This window comes from Microtus pennsylvanicus, chromosome 8 (genome assembly GCF_037038515.1).
Source record: "Microtus pennsylvanicus isolate mMicPen1 chromosome 8, mMicPen1.hap1, whole genome shotgun sequence".
Classification (NCBI taxonomy): Eukaryota; Metazoa; Chordata; class Mammalia; order Rodentia; family Cricetidae; genus Microtus; species Microtus pennsylvanicus.
Genome location: NC_134586.1, coordinates 12,199,435 through 12,216,549, shown reverse-complemented (window position 1 = coordinate 12,216,549; position 17,115 = coordinate 12,199,435). Strand labels below are relative to the sequence as shown.

General features: G+C 44.9%; 1 protein-coding gene across 1 annotated transcript in view; it reads left to right on the top strand.

Moving 5' to 3' along the window:
• Dera (deoxyribose-phosphate aldolase) overlaps positions 1-11,536 on the top strand; it is an 87,950-nt gene extending 76,414 nt beyond the window's left edge. The window contains exons 7-9 of the mRNA XM_075982458.1: positions 6,480-6,592; positions 10,423-10,572; positions 10,798-11,536. Coding sequence (XP_075838573.1) covers positions 6,480-6,592; positions 10,423-10,572; positions 10,798-10,854 — 320 coding nt within the window. The 3' untranslated portion in view covers positions 10,855-11,536. The remainder of the gene's footprint in view (positions 1-6,479; positions 6,593-10,422; positions 10,573-10,797) is intronic.
• Positions 11,537-17,115: the final 5,579 nt, after the last annotated feature.

The following is a 17,115-nucleotide window of genomic DNA, read 5'->3' as shown; positions in this document are numbered from 1 at the left end:
TGCTGGAGATCCTGCCCCAGGGGAAATGTTTAAAGAAGGCCTTTAGCGGGAGAGATTGCAAGCTCTGAATGAGTGGCAGCAGGACTTGACAGGCAGAAGAAACAATCTAGGAGCCTTCCTTAAAAAGGTTAAGGCCCTGGCAGCACCCACATGGTAGTGCAGTGTTACTTGAAGATGGACTGAGATGAACGGAAAAAGAAAATATGTATTAAAAACTCCAGGGAAGTGTGTAGTAGTATGTGAGAGAAGTATAATTGCTATACGCAGGAGATAAACTGGAAACATGTAGAATTCTCAAACAAGTCAGAGAAGACCCAAGGGCTGTGAAAATGAACAACAGATGCAGCAGTGGAAGAGGAATAAACGTGGTAGATGTTAGTCCCACAGAATCAATAATCACTTTCAGTGCTAATGGTCTAAATAGACCAATTAAGAGTCTTAAAGAAGAACCCACCAAGCCCCTACTGAATGTTTATAAGAAATCCACTCAAAGGTGTAGTGATATTCATTTGTATTTTAATAAATAAAGCTTGCCTGAAGATGAGAGAGTAAAACAGCCCCAAGGTCAGCCTGACAGGCTAGGCAGTGGTGGCACACACCTTTAATTTCAGTAGCCACACTAGTTTGCCATAGAAACTGGGCGGTAGTGGTGCACGTCTTTAATCCCAGCCCTAGAGAGGAATATAAAATGGGAGGAGACAGCTCTCAATCTCATCCTGAAAATTCCTGGAGGCAGAATCACCATTGTGGACTGAGGTAGAGGTAAGAGCCAGTGGCTGTTTTGCTTTTCTGACCTTCAGGCTGAATCCCAGTTTCTGTCTCTGGGTTTTTATTAATTGTGCTACTCAAAGGTTAAAAGTAAAGGGTTGGAGAAAAACACCCCATGCTGTAGGGTTAAGACAGCCCACTTTAGAGGGCGGGGTTTGCCTCAGGCGAATGCCTGCTAATAAATGGTGCGCGGAGAGGCGGCTCCCTCCCTTTTTCCTCCCTACCTGTACTACGCTGGAACTTTGGTTCTGTAAGTTTAACATTAAAGTGGTAAATATTCTTTGATATCTGCATTGCCTTTATTTTGTGCGGGTACACCATGCTAACTCATATGAGTAGCCATATTAATTCCACACAAAACAGACTTCAGGAGCATCGTGAAGGCTTAAAGAAAAGGCATTATATACAGCAAATAGACTATTACTTCAACAAGGCATGGGAGTCCTTAATAAATCTGTACTTAGGGTGAGACGGTTCAGGTAATAAGGGGTTGACTCAAGCCAATTCCAAGAACCTGCATGGTGGAAAGAGAGAACCACTTCCAACAAGCATATGGCACACTTGTGTGCATGCGCGCGCGTGCGCGCGCGCACACACACACACACACACACACACACACTCCCAGCTGGTTTGTAGACTCAGAAGAGAAGGCACCTGGTGATTTCCTTGGATGTGTCGTTTCCGCGGCATTAATGCCTGATACAGGAGTACGTGCTACTTTTCTCTTTGCTGTCACCAAATGCCAACAAAACAACTAAGAAAGAAAGGATTTCTTTCAACTCATGGTTTGAAGCTCAACAATCCATCATGCTGGGGAAGGCGTGACAGGAATCTCCTCAGTTCTGGCTGCGGAAGCATTTGGCTGGTTCTCCTCACACCTCACATCTTGGTGAACAGAAAGCAGAGACAAGACAGGAAGCAGTGACCCCAAGTTTTGCTCGCAGTGACCATCTTCCCCCAGTGAAGCTCAGCCCAGCTCTGTCTCCTTATAAAACTCTGCAGTCTTCCAGGACAGGGCCCCCAACCTAGGCCAAGCACTCACCATTCTGCTCCTGGTTCCATAGGCTCATGGCCGTCTTCTGATTGTCTCAGGGCAAATCTCCTTAACAGACAGTTTTAATTGCTGTCGCCTTGTTTGCCACTGTCCTCAGTTTTATTTTTTTTATTTATTAAAAATTTTATTAAAAATTTCTACCTCCTCCCCTCTTCCCATTTCCCTCTCCCTCCCCCACCTCTCCCCTTCCCTCTCCAGTCCAAAGAACAGTCAGGGTTCCTTGCCCTGTGGGAAGTCCAAGATCCTCCCCACTCCATCCAGGTCTAGGAAGGTGAGCATCCAAACAGACTAGGCTCCCACAAAGCCAGTACATGCAGTAGGATCAAAACCCAGTGCCATTGTCCTTGGCTTCTCAATCAGCCCTCATTGACCGCCACATTCAGAGAGTCCAGTTTGATCACATGCTCCATCAGTCCCAGTCCAGCTGGCCTTGGTGATCTCCCATTAGATCAGCCCCACCGTCTCAGTGGGTGGGCGTACCCCTCGCGGTCCTGACTTCCCTGCTCATGTTCTCCCTCTCCCTCCCCCACCTCTCCCCTTCCCTCTCCAGTCCAAAGAACAGTCAGGGTTCCTTGCCCTGTGGGAAGTCCAAGATCCTCCCCACTCCATCCAGGTCTAGGAAGGTGAGCATCCAAACAGGCTAGGTTCCCACAAAGCCAGTACATGCAGTAGGATCAAAACCCAGTGCCATTGTCCTTGGCTTCTCAATCAGCCCTCATTGACCGCCACATTCAGAGAGTCCAGTTTGATCACATGCTCCATCAGTCCCAGTCCAGCTGGCCTTGGTGATCTCCCATTAGATCAGCCCCACCGTCTCAGTGGGTGGGCGTACCCCTCGCGGTCCTGACTTCCCTGCTCATGTTCTCCCTCCTTCCACTCCTCATTTGGACCTTGGGAGCTCAGTCCAGTGCTCCAGTGTGGGTCTCTGTCTCTATCTCCATCCATCACCAGATGAAGTTTCCATGGTGATATGCAAGATATTCATCAGTTTGGCTACACAATAGGGCCATTTCAGGTTCCCTCTCCTCAGCTGCCCAAGGAACTAACTGGGAACATCTCCCTGGACACCTGGGAGCCCCTCTAGAGTCAAGTCTCTTGCCAACCCTAAAATGGCTCCCTTAATTAAGATATATACTTCCCTGCTCCCATATCCACCCTTCCTTTATCCCAACCATCCCATTCCCCCAAGCTTTCCCCATCCTCCCCTTCTCACTTTTCTCTCCTCATCTCCCCTTACCCCCACCCCCGAGCTCCCAATATTTGCCTGGCAATCTTGTCTACTTCCATTATCCAGGAGGATAATTATATGTTTTTCTTTGGGATCACCTTATTATTTAGCTTCTCTAGGATCACTGAACTGAACAGAGAATTCTCAACAGAAGTTCAAATGGCCAAATGACACTTAAGGTCCTGGTCAACCTCCTTAGCTATCAGGGAAATGCAAATCAAAAGAACTTTGAGATACCATCTTACACCTGTCAGAATGGCTAAATTCAAAAACATCAATGGTAGCCTTTGCTGGAGAGGATGTGGTGTAAGGGGAACACTCATCCATTGCTGGTGGGAATGCAAATTTGTGCAACCACTTTGGAAATCAGTGTGGCGGTTTCTCAGGAAATTCGGGATCAACCTACCCCAGGATCTAGTAATACCACTCTTGGGAATATACCCAAGAGATGCCCTATCATACTACAAAAGCATTTGTTCAACTATGTTCATAGCAGCATTATTTGTAATAGCCAGAACCTGGAAACAACCTAGATGCCCTTCAATGGAAGAATGGATAAAGAAAGTGTGGAACATATATGCACTAGAGTACTACTCAGTGGTAAAAAATGATGACATCTTGAATTTTGCATGCAAATGGATAGAAATAGAAAATACTATCCTGAGTGAGGTAACCCAGACCCAAAAAGGTGAATATGGTATGTACTCACTCATAACTGGATTCTAGCCATAAATAAAGGACGTTGAGCCTATGGATTCGTGTCCTCAGTTTTAAACAGACCCAAGCTCTTTCTTGCCAAACCTTTTCTTTTCTCCATACTTCCTTCGCGTTCTCACTGTAAATCTGAGCGAATTCAGTGAACATCAGCCATGCGCCCCACATGTTAGACTGTCTCAAAATTTCTTCCACCCAAAACATCAGGCAATTGTTTTGGAATTCAGCCTTCCTTGGACTTTCAGGACACAATTCCCAAGAGCCTTTGCCATCCTGGGAACCCTCATGAGCAGGCTTTCCTTTGCCTTTCTCTCAGCATTCTGGTTTTCTGAGTTGCCTTCAGAATGGCTTATGATCTCTGCTGCTGCTTGCAGTACTGCGCGGCTTCTAAGGTCCAGCCCCAAACTCTTCCACAGAGGCCCTACCTAAGGCCTCTGCTTCATGTGATTTCGTATAATCCTTGAGGGATTTAGGTGTTTTCACACAGATTTTCCCTTTTGATTCTGTGAAGCACCTAGGGTTTATAAGATGCTTTCTAGGGAGGTGGAAGATTGAATTCGCGTGGCTACCTACCATGGGAGCTGGAACTGGATACCAGGCCTACTGTCAACGCTTCACGTTGTTCCTCTAGGGTCACCGTGACTTCAAAGGCAAGGGTGTGCATTTGCTATTTCTTCACGGCGTGGGAAATAAAGGTGTATCTACCTGAGCCTTTCGGTGCACAGAATAGTCGTGGAAATATCTTTTCCAACTGACACTATAAGGGAAAATTTAGGTGGTTTCTGTCTTCATGTTCGGTCCCACATTTCTGTGATAGACTCCGAGAGACTCAAATTAATTTTAAGAATTACTCCACAGACTCCTTGATGGCAGCTGTGAACCTGTCCCTAATGCACCTGAGTCAGTTGGTCTGTTGTGGGAACACACAACATGGACTTCTTTCATCCAAAATGCAATTCCTTCAAACCGATAAATAAAATCGGAACATATTGATAGGGTGAACATGGGATGTTTCAGTAGATATATTCCTTGGGTAATATTCAAACCTCTGTGAATATCGGTTTTCAGTCCTTTGTCCTGTCTTCGTGAAGGAAGCATTCAGATCTCACACTCCATTTTAGAGCCATGGGTATATGATGTGGCATGCAGTGTCATGATCGGTTCCACCTCCCTTAAAACTAGACTTCAAAAGTTTCTTCTCTAGCAGCGTCTGTGGTCCCACACTGTGCGTGGATGTGGGGAAGGGGGGGGGGTCAGGTTTTGAGCACTGCTGGGCTAGGTACCACCTGAAGGAAGGCCTCTCTGTTTTGGATGATGGTGTGTGATCCCAGATAAGTGGGGCTATTCTAAAAGGCGAGCTAAGGTAGAGTGCCTTAGCTGAAATCACATGGACAGGAGAGAGAGAGAGAGAGAGAGAGAGAGAGAGAGAGAGAGAGAGAGAGAGAGAGAGAGAGAGGAGGCTGTGTCATGTGACTTCAAGAAAGCTACATAACTTTTCTGTGCCTCGGTGTCCTCTTTGAGGATAGTCAGCACTTGGTACCAGTGGTAAGGATCACCTGTGTTGACACCTGTGTAGCACCTAGGATCGAGTCCCTCCCTACCTTTGTTCTAATAATCTACATACACAGACTTAAGATGCAAAAGCAGGAAGCTGTTGAAAACACCCGCAGACTGTGAAAGGGCACAGTATCTGTCATGAAAGCCTCATCTGGTTGGGTGGCCTCCTGCTTTATCAACGCAACAGAAATCAGCTTGTGACCATCCTGGGGTCGTCACAGCTGTGCAATGTGCTTTCCACTGAGTGGGGGGTGGGGGGGAGGGTCAGGGTGAGGAGTAGGTACTCCACAGTTCTGTGGGAAGTGTCAAGATTCATGGTAGTGAGCACAGGGCATAAAATTGTTTTTATTCATCTCAGTTATGCATTAAGCAAACCAACTTGATTTTAATTGGCTGTGAAATATAGAGACAAGAGTACCAGAGTCTATGAGAATCCATCGAGTGGTTAATTTAATTTATTTGATGGTGAAGAAAGATAAAATTCTTAATCGATTTTTTTCTTTTTCATTTTATACATGTGTGATGTGTTCTGATTACCTTCCCCCACCCTTCCTTATAGCCCACCCTCCCTTCCACTCCCCCTTCTTAGCACCTCCACCAGCCATCGGTACTTCCTTAAGAGCCCCATTCATACATTTGTGTCTTTGTGTTTCATTTAGTGACCCACGGATTTTAATCAAGGCCATGCAACTATGGGTTCGGAACTGTCCCTTAGAGCCTGATGGGCTTCGCCATGGGCATTCAACCAAACACAATGACTGTTTCTCCCCAGAACCCGCCAGCGGCAAGAAGTTCATCAGGGAGGGCAGAGCCCCATCCATGACTGATGAATGACGGGCTCAGTCTTGTACAGGCCCGGTAGTGACAACCTGTGCTGCTATGGGACATGATTGCAATGGCTGGGCTGTGCCTAGAAGAAGGCAATTTGCAACACGTCTCCCCTTCTTCTGGTTCTTATTTAGAAACAGAAGACTTTTAATGGTAGATTTTCATTTGAGTTTTTTCGCATAATTACCAAAAAGTAAAGTCGAGTCGTCCCTGGGGAGATGTGGGGGGTGGGAGGGGGAGGCAGCATTGCACGCAATTCACTTCTTCAATGGCTTAAGTGTAAAAGTAAGTTTTTAATTAACCTGGGATTTTTCTTTGCTTCTGTTTTAGGGTCAGATTTTATTAAGACTTCTACTGGAAAAGAAACGGTAAATGCCACCTTCCCGGTAGCCATCGTAATGTTACGGGCCATTAGAGATTTCTTCTGGAAGACTGGAAAGAAGGTACGTTACTGCCAGCAAATCTTCCCTCAAAGTGAAGAGGAGACTATTTATAACTCTCCTCGCTGCCCGCACACACGATAACGTCTCCCTATGCAGAAGGTGTGAATGAGTCGCCTTTATTAAGATAAATGTTTAATTTACTTTCATTACAGAAGAACACCTCGCTGGGGGAATGTATGCGGTTAGCAGAGCTAGCGTGAGTGTGGAGCGTGTGTGTGATCAAGATGTAAACTCTCTGTGTCCTTTTATTAACCGAAGACAATTTGATCACTGACAAGAGATTCCTAAATGGGTTCTTTAAGAAACTAATTGTGCAGCGACACAGAGATGTTTCTGGCAAGGCGTTGGCCGTTGAAAACAGGTTAATGTAGAAATTTAACTTCCTTGCGGAAGGGCAGAGAATCGCGGAGTAACATTTATTGAATGATGAGCTGTGGTGGCGATATGAAAAGTAGGCAGTATAATGGAAAATAATCTTTTCCTGTCATTATTGAAGGACACACATAAATTGGTTTTTCTGTTGGGAAACCCCCGGTCCAGAAAAACTTATTACTTTTAATAATATGAGGTGAAGAGAAAATTCTCGAGGAGATGAACTTATTAAACAGAATAATGAAATACCGTGAAACAGCAGGGAAGTGGTAGCTTTCCGTCCTATAGCTCTTGAATTAAATATCCATTTTTCTTTTTTTTTTGCGTTTTATGGCAGTTGGATGTGCTGTTTGGGAGAGTGTTTAGCTGAGGAGGATATATGGTAGCTTTTGTCAGCTTTTCGAAGAATAGCATAGAATTCTTAGAAACATACAAAGTTAAAAGGAAAAATGCATATAAAGTGTTTCTTAAAAACTGGATTTGGGTTTTCCACTTCAAGTTGCTTGTCTAACCACAAATTAGCTAAGAAGGATTTTTTGTTTTGCATAGTTGGAAAGGTGTGTGTGTGAGTGTGTGTGTGTGTGAGAGCGTGAGTATGTGTGAGTGTGAACATGTGAGAGTGTAAGTGTGTGCATGTGAGAATGTGTGTGATGTGTGTCTGAGAGAGTGTGTGTGTGGGTGTGTGAGTGTGTGTGAGTATGTATGAGTGTGTGTGAGAGAGTGTATGTGTGAGTGTGTGTATATGTGTAGCTGTGTGTATATGTGTGAGTGTGTGTGAGTGTGTAGTGTGTTCAATATAATGAGACTTCTTTCTCTTCCTGAGGGGCATCTTTTAAAACCAATGTCTTGATTTCTGCCCTTTGGAACCTTCCTCATAAAGACCATTGATGCTTTGCCTGGAGGGTGGAATGTCTTTATGAGTGACTGTAGCTTAGATTTATTTTGGGATCAGAGACTTACCTGGAATGTGCTTCTTGCAAGAGGAAATAATCTCCCAGCATTTCTCTGAGTAAGTTCACAGTGTTGAGTACAGATAGGAAGAATATACATTGTTGCCTTCAAATGATGCTGATCCACCATGAATGTCTCCTGCTTGATGGGCTTTCTGCATGGATACAAAAACGACAATTTAAAAACACTTGTTATCAAAGAAAAGTTGTATAAGGAGAAACTCATCTTTTTCTTTCGGTTGTAGTTGTCACCACTAGTTAGGCCATGGGACTCATGCCTAAAGTCATTTACCAAACCGAAGGTTTTGGTAAGGAATTGGCCTGAGGTCATCAAAATCAGATACTCAGTTTGCCATGCATGTGGGAGATTCCCTTGGCATCCGTGTTTCATGAGCTTCGCTGTTAGGGGTAAAGCATGCTGTTGGGGACCAAGGAAATAATAGTTCTTGGGTGGATGATCTTGGGCTGTGCTAGCCTGTGTTGTTCTTGGGTGTAGACATGAATGTGTCCCTTCCTAAGACAACTCTCGGACAGCAAGAAACAGATCTCAAAGAAGATCCGCGCTCAGCGGCACAGGCTGGAGTTCCGCTTGTCTTTGTTCCCTTTCTTTATGGTTGTTCTTTTCCCCACTTAACACCAGGTGCCCCACTTAGTGTTAAGCAGAAGCTGAGTGCAAGGCACACCTGTTTAATTTATCACGTTTCATTTTCAGCAAAGAGAACCTGTGTGTATTTGTGTGTGTACCTGCAAGCCAGGCGCGGCCTGTCAGTTGCTGACAGCAAGCCCAGGAGGCCATAGACTGTGGTTCCTCCTTCACCGCTGTAAGCCATGCTATACGGTGCAAAAGCCCCCCTTCCCAGGCCCCACTTGGTACCACCCCTTAGAAGCCGCAGTTTAATATATCATAACTGATTCCACTACAGATTTGTTTTCCATATTCTCTCCCTTAAAACGTATTAGCTTACACAAGAACTTCTTTTTGGAATGGAGTTGCTGACACTGAATTCTATTTGTAGAAAATCTTGGTGAGCTCTGACCGACATGCACGCTTCCTGTCAGCTCACTGCCGTCACTTGAGTTGTTTATTTGCCATTCCTCAACAGTGGCTAGCAGTAACATGCTCTCACTGAGCGAGCTGTCTCATGTATGACGAAGGCAGGGGACCCACTTAGGAGACCGTTCATGCACTGCTCCGTGAGAGGACTGAGGGCAGAGAGAGGTTTGTGGTGGGATATCCTAGAGTGAGGAGATAGGCTTGGCAGGAGCAAGACCATGTGATGGCTGCAATGGCTAAGATGGCCGACAGGTAGCCACACAAGGGCAGTGGTCGGGTTCACAGTGGGGCATCCCGCTTGCTAATAGGACCTTTCATCCATTTCTCTATTCTGCTCACAGTGCCTCCAGCTAGTGTGATCTATCTGAAAAGAGCTCTGAGGCCTTGGGCTACAAACAGTGTGGTGTGGCAGCTTGTGTGTGTAGACTTGTCTACTCCTCCAGATAGTTCCATTCCTAAGACTAGCGAATCCAGGGAACCAGGAGGTTCTACTCATGGAACCTGTGCTTTTCCTAATGGATATCAGGCTTTGTGTTGAAACAGTGTATATTGGCTGATTTGGAGTGTGTCTTTTTTTTCTTTTTGGATTTATTTGTGAGTGCATGTGTGCATGTGTGTGTGCCTATGTGTTTGTGTGCACTATGTGTGTGTGCCTATGTGTTTGTGTGCACTATGTGTGTGTGCCTATGTGTTTGTGTGCACTATGTGTGTGTGCTTATGTGTTTGTGTGCACTATGTGTGTGTGAGTTCCTGTAGAAGCCAGAAAAGGGCACCACAATCCCTGGAGGTAGAACCCCTCAACATGAGTGCTGGGAACTGAACTCCAGTCCTCTGGGAAAGCATTGGTTCAAGGTGGCTCGCAGCCTCTCAGCCACGAATTGGCTGGTTTCTGGCCCTCCCTATAAACTTTTAAAAACAGTATGACATTTTTCTCCTATGCTTACATTAACGATCTGCCTGCTTTGTAGAACTCTGTGTGCCTACAGCCTCAGAGAACAAGCCTGCAATTAAGTTGATTGAAGCCAGGGTCAGCTCTCCTTGCTGGACAGCTGCCAGCTTGATTAGGTTGACCTCGTGGCCACACTGATCCACTCTTTAGTACACCAGTGCCTTGCACCTCAAGATGAGGGCTCATGTGAAGCAGTGTAGACGGGATGGACACCTGTGGTGTAGTTTCTTGCTTGCTGACACTTTCCTTACAGATTTAGTCTAGATGGTGGAGGTTTACTCAGTGAGATGTGCCCTCATTCTTGTCCCTGTGGAAGCGACCTCCCAGTCCCCATTCATGGTGGAAATGTTGTCTTGGAGTATGGTCAAGTAAGGCTCTACTGAAACAGGTACCTTTGCTGAAGTGAAGCAGACTAGGGAGGGACGTGTGACTCAAGACTGGTCATTCACAGTGTCACTTTTGAAATCAGCCTGCTAACATGGCTACTCTTCTCTCTTCCCCTTAGGTAGGCTTTAAACCTGCAGGAGGCATCCGCACTGCGAAGGAGTCCCTAGCATGGCTCTCTCTTGTAAAGGAAGAGCTGGGGGACGAGTGGCTGACCCCTGACCTCTTTCGGATAGGGGCCAGTTCTCTGCTCTTAGACATTGAGAAGCAGGTGAGTGGGAAGCCCTTGGCCTTGTTGGGAGTGGAGACTGAGCCCATCAGAGCCAGGTCTCTGCCTCCTTCAAGCACACCCGCACCTGCTGTAGATCAGGTGCAGCATCTGCTGGAAGACTTGCTGGTCAGCGCCAAGTCAGATTATTGCAGTGTAGTGGGGTGATTACTAGTGTATGTGTATGGTTGCTTAGTTATTAATTTATGATACTGGTTTTCTTCACAGATATACTACCACGTGACTGGACAATATCCAGCTTATTATGATCTTCCTATGTCTTAGGCCAGCAGCCAGCCCAGAAAAGCATCTCGCAACAAGTTTAAAAAACAATGTCTTTTGCATAATTGCCAAGGTTATGTAATTTAAGAATACGTAACTGACTTTTCCCCATTAGAATCTTCCCTGAAATTAACTCAAAAGTAAGAGAAACAAATGAATTGAGTCTACATGTGGAACTCAGATCAAGTAAGGCTGAATGCTCTTAGTTATTAGGAGGTCCACATTTATTAATTTTATGAAGGTTTTCTCTAAAAAACTCTGAATAAAGTGTTCCTAATAGCCTATATTGCAGCAATTTCTGAGGATAAAATGAAGTTAAATTTCCCTTGACTTGAGATTCTAGGGCAGGCAACAGGGCTTGGCACAAAAGGTGCTTGCTACCAAACCTGACCACGGGCTCAGTTCTGAGTAACTGTTTGCGGGGAGGAGAGGGCAGGCTTCCGGAAGTTGTCTTCTGATGTCCACATATGCCCTGCCCCCTACCACTGACACGTAGTAAATAAGTCAAATGAATAAAAATGAAAATGTGTCACTCAGCCTCCCTCTGCTGCCTGGGAACGGGGGGGGGGGGGGGGGCTCCTGGATGTCCACTTGAATTTTAGCGCTGAATGGAACTCTTTCATTGATTGTTTTGTAATGAGATCCTGATGTTGTTATAAGAAAATGTGAATACCACTGAATTTTTAAACATAAAAGTCTCTGCTTGTGTATTTATTTTGTTTACTTTGGGGGGGTGGGGATAGGGCTTCTGGACTGGAGCTTTGAAAATGCTGGGGATACCACCCTGCCTGACTTGGCGATCGTTGTTTTTAGTCTCCTTAAATTATTAAAAAGAAAAGAGAGGAACTGGCAGCATCTGCTTGTAACTCCAGCACTGAGCATGAGTCTTACTGTGCAGTGAGTTACAGGCTCGTGTCTAAAACCCAGGCTGACTGCATCTGAGGAACCACACAAAGGCCCATCTCTGCTTTCCTCACGTGCTCATGCACTGACCTGCACACACGTGTGCGTGTGCACACACACGGATGAATCCATGTTGGAGAAGTAGCCCGTGGTATAGTGGTGGCGTGCTTGTGTAGCCTGTGAGAGAGGCCTTGGACTTCATACCTGGGACTACAAAAATAAGAAATAATCAGTAAGCCGGGTGGGAGGCTGCCTGCTGAGTCTGCAGTCACTTCGGTGGGTCACCTTCAGGCAGCCAGGGACACACGAACAGGGCTGTGACTGTGACTGCCTTCACTCTTTGTGTGTTCCTTTGCTTGCTGACACCTCTACCATGAGAGCTTTTAAAACCTGAGCTTTTCAAAATGGTGCCTTTTCATCAAGAATCAACCAGTCCTTCTCTTTCTTCTCTCTCTCCCTCCCTCCCTCCTCTGAACACTTTCCTGTTAACCAGGAGCACTCCCCTGTTAATCCCCTGAGTCGGTCCTGGGCATCGTCTGGTCTGCAGACATCTAGCCCAGCCTCTGCCTTTCTCACCTTGGGACTTTGGTCCAGTCTGTGTGCATCCTTCGACCTCCCTGTTGGCCTCTGTGAAATGAAGGGCTGAGGGCAGGTGATGTAACAGTGCTTTCAGACCCAAGATCCCATCACCCCAAGGATAATTAGAACAAATCCAAGAAAACGTTTTATGGCTGGAAAGAGAAAACACTTTGTACCGATCTAAATTAGAATTTGCCTCTCGGGAGTCAATTAAGCAATTCCCGCAAAGCCCTTCACTAACTGTAAAGGAAACAGCTAAAATAAGAAGAGAAAAGAAACCCTGCTTTCCCCAGTGCCATAGCAAAGTGCTGATTCCTGCCTTGTGCCTTAGCTCTGACTGCCATACCCAACTTCATAACATGTTGGCCCTGGTGCTCACGAGCACAGTGGCCAGTCACCTCGGGAGAAGAAACATTACTGGGAAATAATGACACCCTATCACCTTCAAAGCCTTTCTAATTTCAGTGGAGTTTCTGCTTTCCTCCCATTAAACCCAGCTGGTCATTTTAGTTGATCAAGTGAGCAGGCATCATTATCTTCAATTTTAATTTCTATGAGGCATCCCCTGAAATGGACCTCCATGGACAGTTACAGATGCATGCAGGAGATTAAGACTGGTGAATCTCTCAAACCCATTAGGAGCTGGTGAGTGTGGCCTGATGCGAAGGTAAATAACGTTTTATTTTGAGGGATAATTTGTTCCAAGGACTTTGGGGTTCTTCATGAGGCGTTCCTGGTCCTTCTTTCCTGAGTCTTTAGCTACATACTACACAGAGGACTGTCTGATGGAAGGAGTCAACAAGTGACCATGTTTTACTCTAAGGAGATCTGAGTACTTCATAGCATTAGGGACAGATGTTTTACAAAGCAGGAAATGAATGGCCAGGTTCTGTGTAAAAAGATTCATTTAACAGGGAAGTCCTTCTTCCCCCCAAATGGTTACAGTGTGGCAATAAAGTGTGGTAGGCCCAAACCTGACTCTTAAAAGCATGAAATAGGAACCTGAAGGGACTTCAGAGGATAGTCTAGTTCAACCCTGTCATTTTGTTCAGGGGAGCAGAAAAATCTCTTTCTTGAGGTTACATTCCAGCCAGAGCTGAAGCTGTGAGGGGGGTGCGGGGTGCGGGGTGCATACCTTTAAGGCGGGTCTCGGTGACTTCAAGGCCATCCTGGTCTACAAGGAGACTTATATGGAGAGTTCCAGGCCAGTCTGGCTGCAGTGAGATTCTGTCTCAGAGACAAAGTCGCAGCTGAAGCCAGAATCCACATTGCCACATCTTATAGTATTTGACAGGACAGAGTCAGGTTTTTGAAACTGAAATTTTCCTGCCTGTTGATTGGCTGTACCATTCAAAATCGTGAACTAAATATAGTCTGTGATTTAGTGTTTTAGAGGCCACCTCTCCCTTGCCATTCTACTATGTGCTAGTGTGGCTGAGGTTTTATGTTGATAATAATGTCATAATCTTGGATGAGCTATAGACCTACATTTTTAAAGAGATTATATGTTGTTTTAGGAAACTTATGCGGATTCTAATTTGTGTATGCATGGGAAGAAAATGACTTGTGTAACCACAGCAGTTTAATAATTGTGAATTCTTTGCCCCCATTCTGAATCATTTCAACACCATTGAGAAATGCAGATCAATTAGCTTGCATGAAAAATAAAGAGAATTGTACAAAAACTGTTGTGATCTCCGGAAGCATGTCCGTGTGATAAGTAGTTGCACCCAAGGTCCTGAGTGGGCCATATCTTTACTATGGCATGTGAAGACAGCTTACAAAAGGCAAACCAGTCCTTTGGAAGAAGTACAGTGGGAAGCTGATATTCATTTCTCTTCCATCAACCAGATGGGTTTTGTTTGTTTTCTGTTTCTGACACAACACAAACAGGGCCAGAATGCAGAGATGCAAAGAAGGAAAATTTGAATAGATCTTTGCCTGCATAGGTGGTGAGATGTTAGGCCAATTCTGTCCCGGGAACAAGCATACAAGAGTAAATCAGGGCCGGGCGGTGGTGGCGCACGTCTTTAATCCCAGCACTCGGAAGGCAGAGGCAGGCGGATCTCTGTGAGTTCGAGACCAGCCTGGTCTACAAGAGCTAGTTCCCGGACAGGCTCCAAAACTACAGAGAAACCCTGTCCCCTGTCTCGAAAAACCAAAAAAAAAAAAAAAAAAAAAAAAAAGAGTAAATCAGTTGCATGTGTTTTCTTGATCACACTCAGAAGTCCAGTCTCCCAAAGGAAAATAATGTGTTTTGTAACCTCGACAGAGTGATCCTTTCCAGAAATGACCACAGATAACATCTGGCTGACACATAAAATACGTAGTAAAAATAATCATTTTTTAATTGCCTCAAACCTGCTCAGGAGAGAGAGTAGAGCAGTATCCATCTGGTCTGTTCTTATTTAATAGGACAAATGAGGATCAAATGCTTAATGCACTATATGTGAAATATGGTGACCTTTCAATGAACTAAAACTTTTTAAAACGAAAGCAGTTAGAGCAAGGAGAAATCTGTAGGAAAGACAAGCCTAAAATTTGATTTGGTAAAAAAAAATAAGTCTTGGGGCTGGAGAGATGGCTTGACAGTTAAGAACACTTGCTGTTCCTGCAGAGAACCCAGGTTTGATGCCCATCATCCACATAGTGACTGACAACCATATGTAACTCCAGTTGCATGGAACCCAATGCCATCTTCTGGCCTCCATGGGCACCAGCTGCACTCGTGCACAGACATTGTTGTGCTTGTGTCAGGGGACCTGGTGCGGGAGTATTGTCTGTATTCTGCCAATCATGTTTTAAATAAATGCTGATTGGCCAGGCAGGAAGTATAGGCAGGAAAACCAGACAGGAAGTAGAAATGATGCAATGAGAACAGAAGAATTCTGGAAAGGAGGAAGTTGATTCCTCCCACTCCTGCCCAGACTCCGAAGAAGCAACATGTGAGCTGCCCTGCTGAGAAAGGTACCAAACCATGTGGTTAGCATAAATAAGAACAATGGGTTAATATAAGCGACAAGAGCTAATAAGTAGCCTGACCTAATGGGCCAATCAGCTTTATAACTTATATAGAGATCTCTGTGTGATTTTCTTTGGGGCTTGCTGGCTGTGGGACACCGGGAGGGACAGAAACCCCAATAAGCAGAACCCCTCATTGTTACAGGGACCCACAAAGACCACCACAGAGTCAGTATCCAATGCAAAACCCACGTGGGTTTATTGATTACAAGCTAGCCAACATGGGCCATAATCCCACAGCAAGTGTGGGAGATCGGCCCAGAGGCTTCAGGGTAAGGAGATTTTAAAGGGAAAACCACATGGCAGGGTGGCCCAGGTCCTGGTGTGTCAGGACTGGATAGAAGTATACCACTTTTGAATTCATTGGATGGGATATAGGGGAATTTCAAAACAGCCAACACAGTGGTTAATCAGGTACCTACAATGACGTTCGAAGCAAGCAGATGTTTTTGGACACCATGGTGGGTCATTGTGACCAGGGCTGGCACAGTTTCTTGGGAATGTTTATGACTTTGCTGGGCCACATTCACCCCCTAGTTAGATACTGTCTAAAATGGAGTTCTGTCTCAAGACGGAGTTTGTTCTGCTCCTTCAGTATACATTAAGCAAAACATCCTTACAGATGAAATTTAGCACAAATGAGTAAAAAAACATTAGTTTTGTGGTATTTTTTTTCTGGAGGAAACTTGGGAAATGCTTTCAATTCATTAGAGCAAGAATATGATGCTGTAGTAAAATAATGTTATACATTCCTCCCATGATTGACAGGAATGAGAAAGAACTTGAAAAACTGACTGTGAAAAAGGAATTGGCTGTTTAACCTAGTTAGCAGCATGTTTGCCTAGCAAGTGTAAAACCCTTGATTCGGTTCCCAGCACCTCATACACTGGGAAGTGCTGTGGGACAACGGTCTTGTATCCTGTAAATATTTGTCTCTTGTGCTTGTTTAATAAAATGCTGATTGGCCAGTAGCCAGGCAGGAAGTATAGGAAAGACGACCAGGCAGGGCAATGAGAACAGGAAGACTTGGGGAAGAGGAAAGGCACAGTCTACAGTTGTCACCCAGATGCAAAGGAAGGAAGATGTGACTGGATATGACTGCCTCACTGATAGACGGTACTAATCCACATGGTTAACATAGACAAGAATTATGGGTTAATGTAACGTATAAGAGTTAATAAGTAGGTGAAGATCTTCTCCCAGTCAGTAGGTTGCCTTTTGTCATAGTGACAGTGTCCTTTGCTTTACAGAAGCTTCCCAGTTTTAGTAGGTCCCATTTATTCAATGTTGCCCTTAATGTCTGTGCTGCTGGGCTTACACATAGGAAGCGATCTCCTGTGCCCATCTGTTGTAGGGTACTTCCCACTTTCTCTTCTATCAGGTTCAGTGTGTTCGGGCTGATATTGAGGTCTTTAATCCATTTGGACTTGAGTTTTGTGCATGATGATAGATATGGGTCTATTTTCATTCTTCTACAGGTTGACATCCAGTTATGCCAGCACCATTTGTTGAAGATGCTTTCTTTCTTCCATTGTATACTTTTAGCTCCTTTATTGAAAATGAGGTGTTCATAGGTTTGTGGGTTAAAATCCGGGTCTTCTATATGATTCCATTGGTCGACTTCTCTGTTTTTATGCCAGTACCACACTGTTTTCATCACTACACTCTTGGGAATATACCCAAGAGATGCCCTATCATATGACAAGAGCATTTGTTCAACTATGTTCATAGCAGTATTATTTGTAATAGCCAGAACCTGGA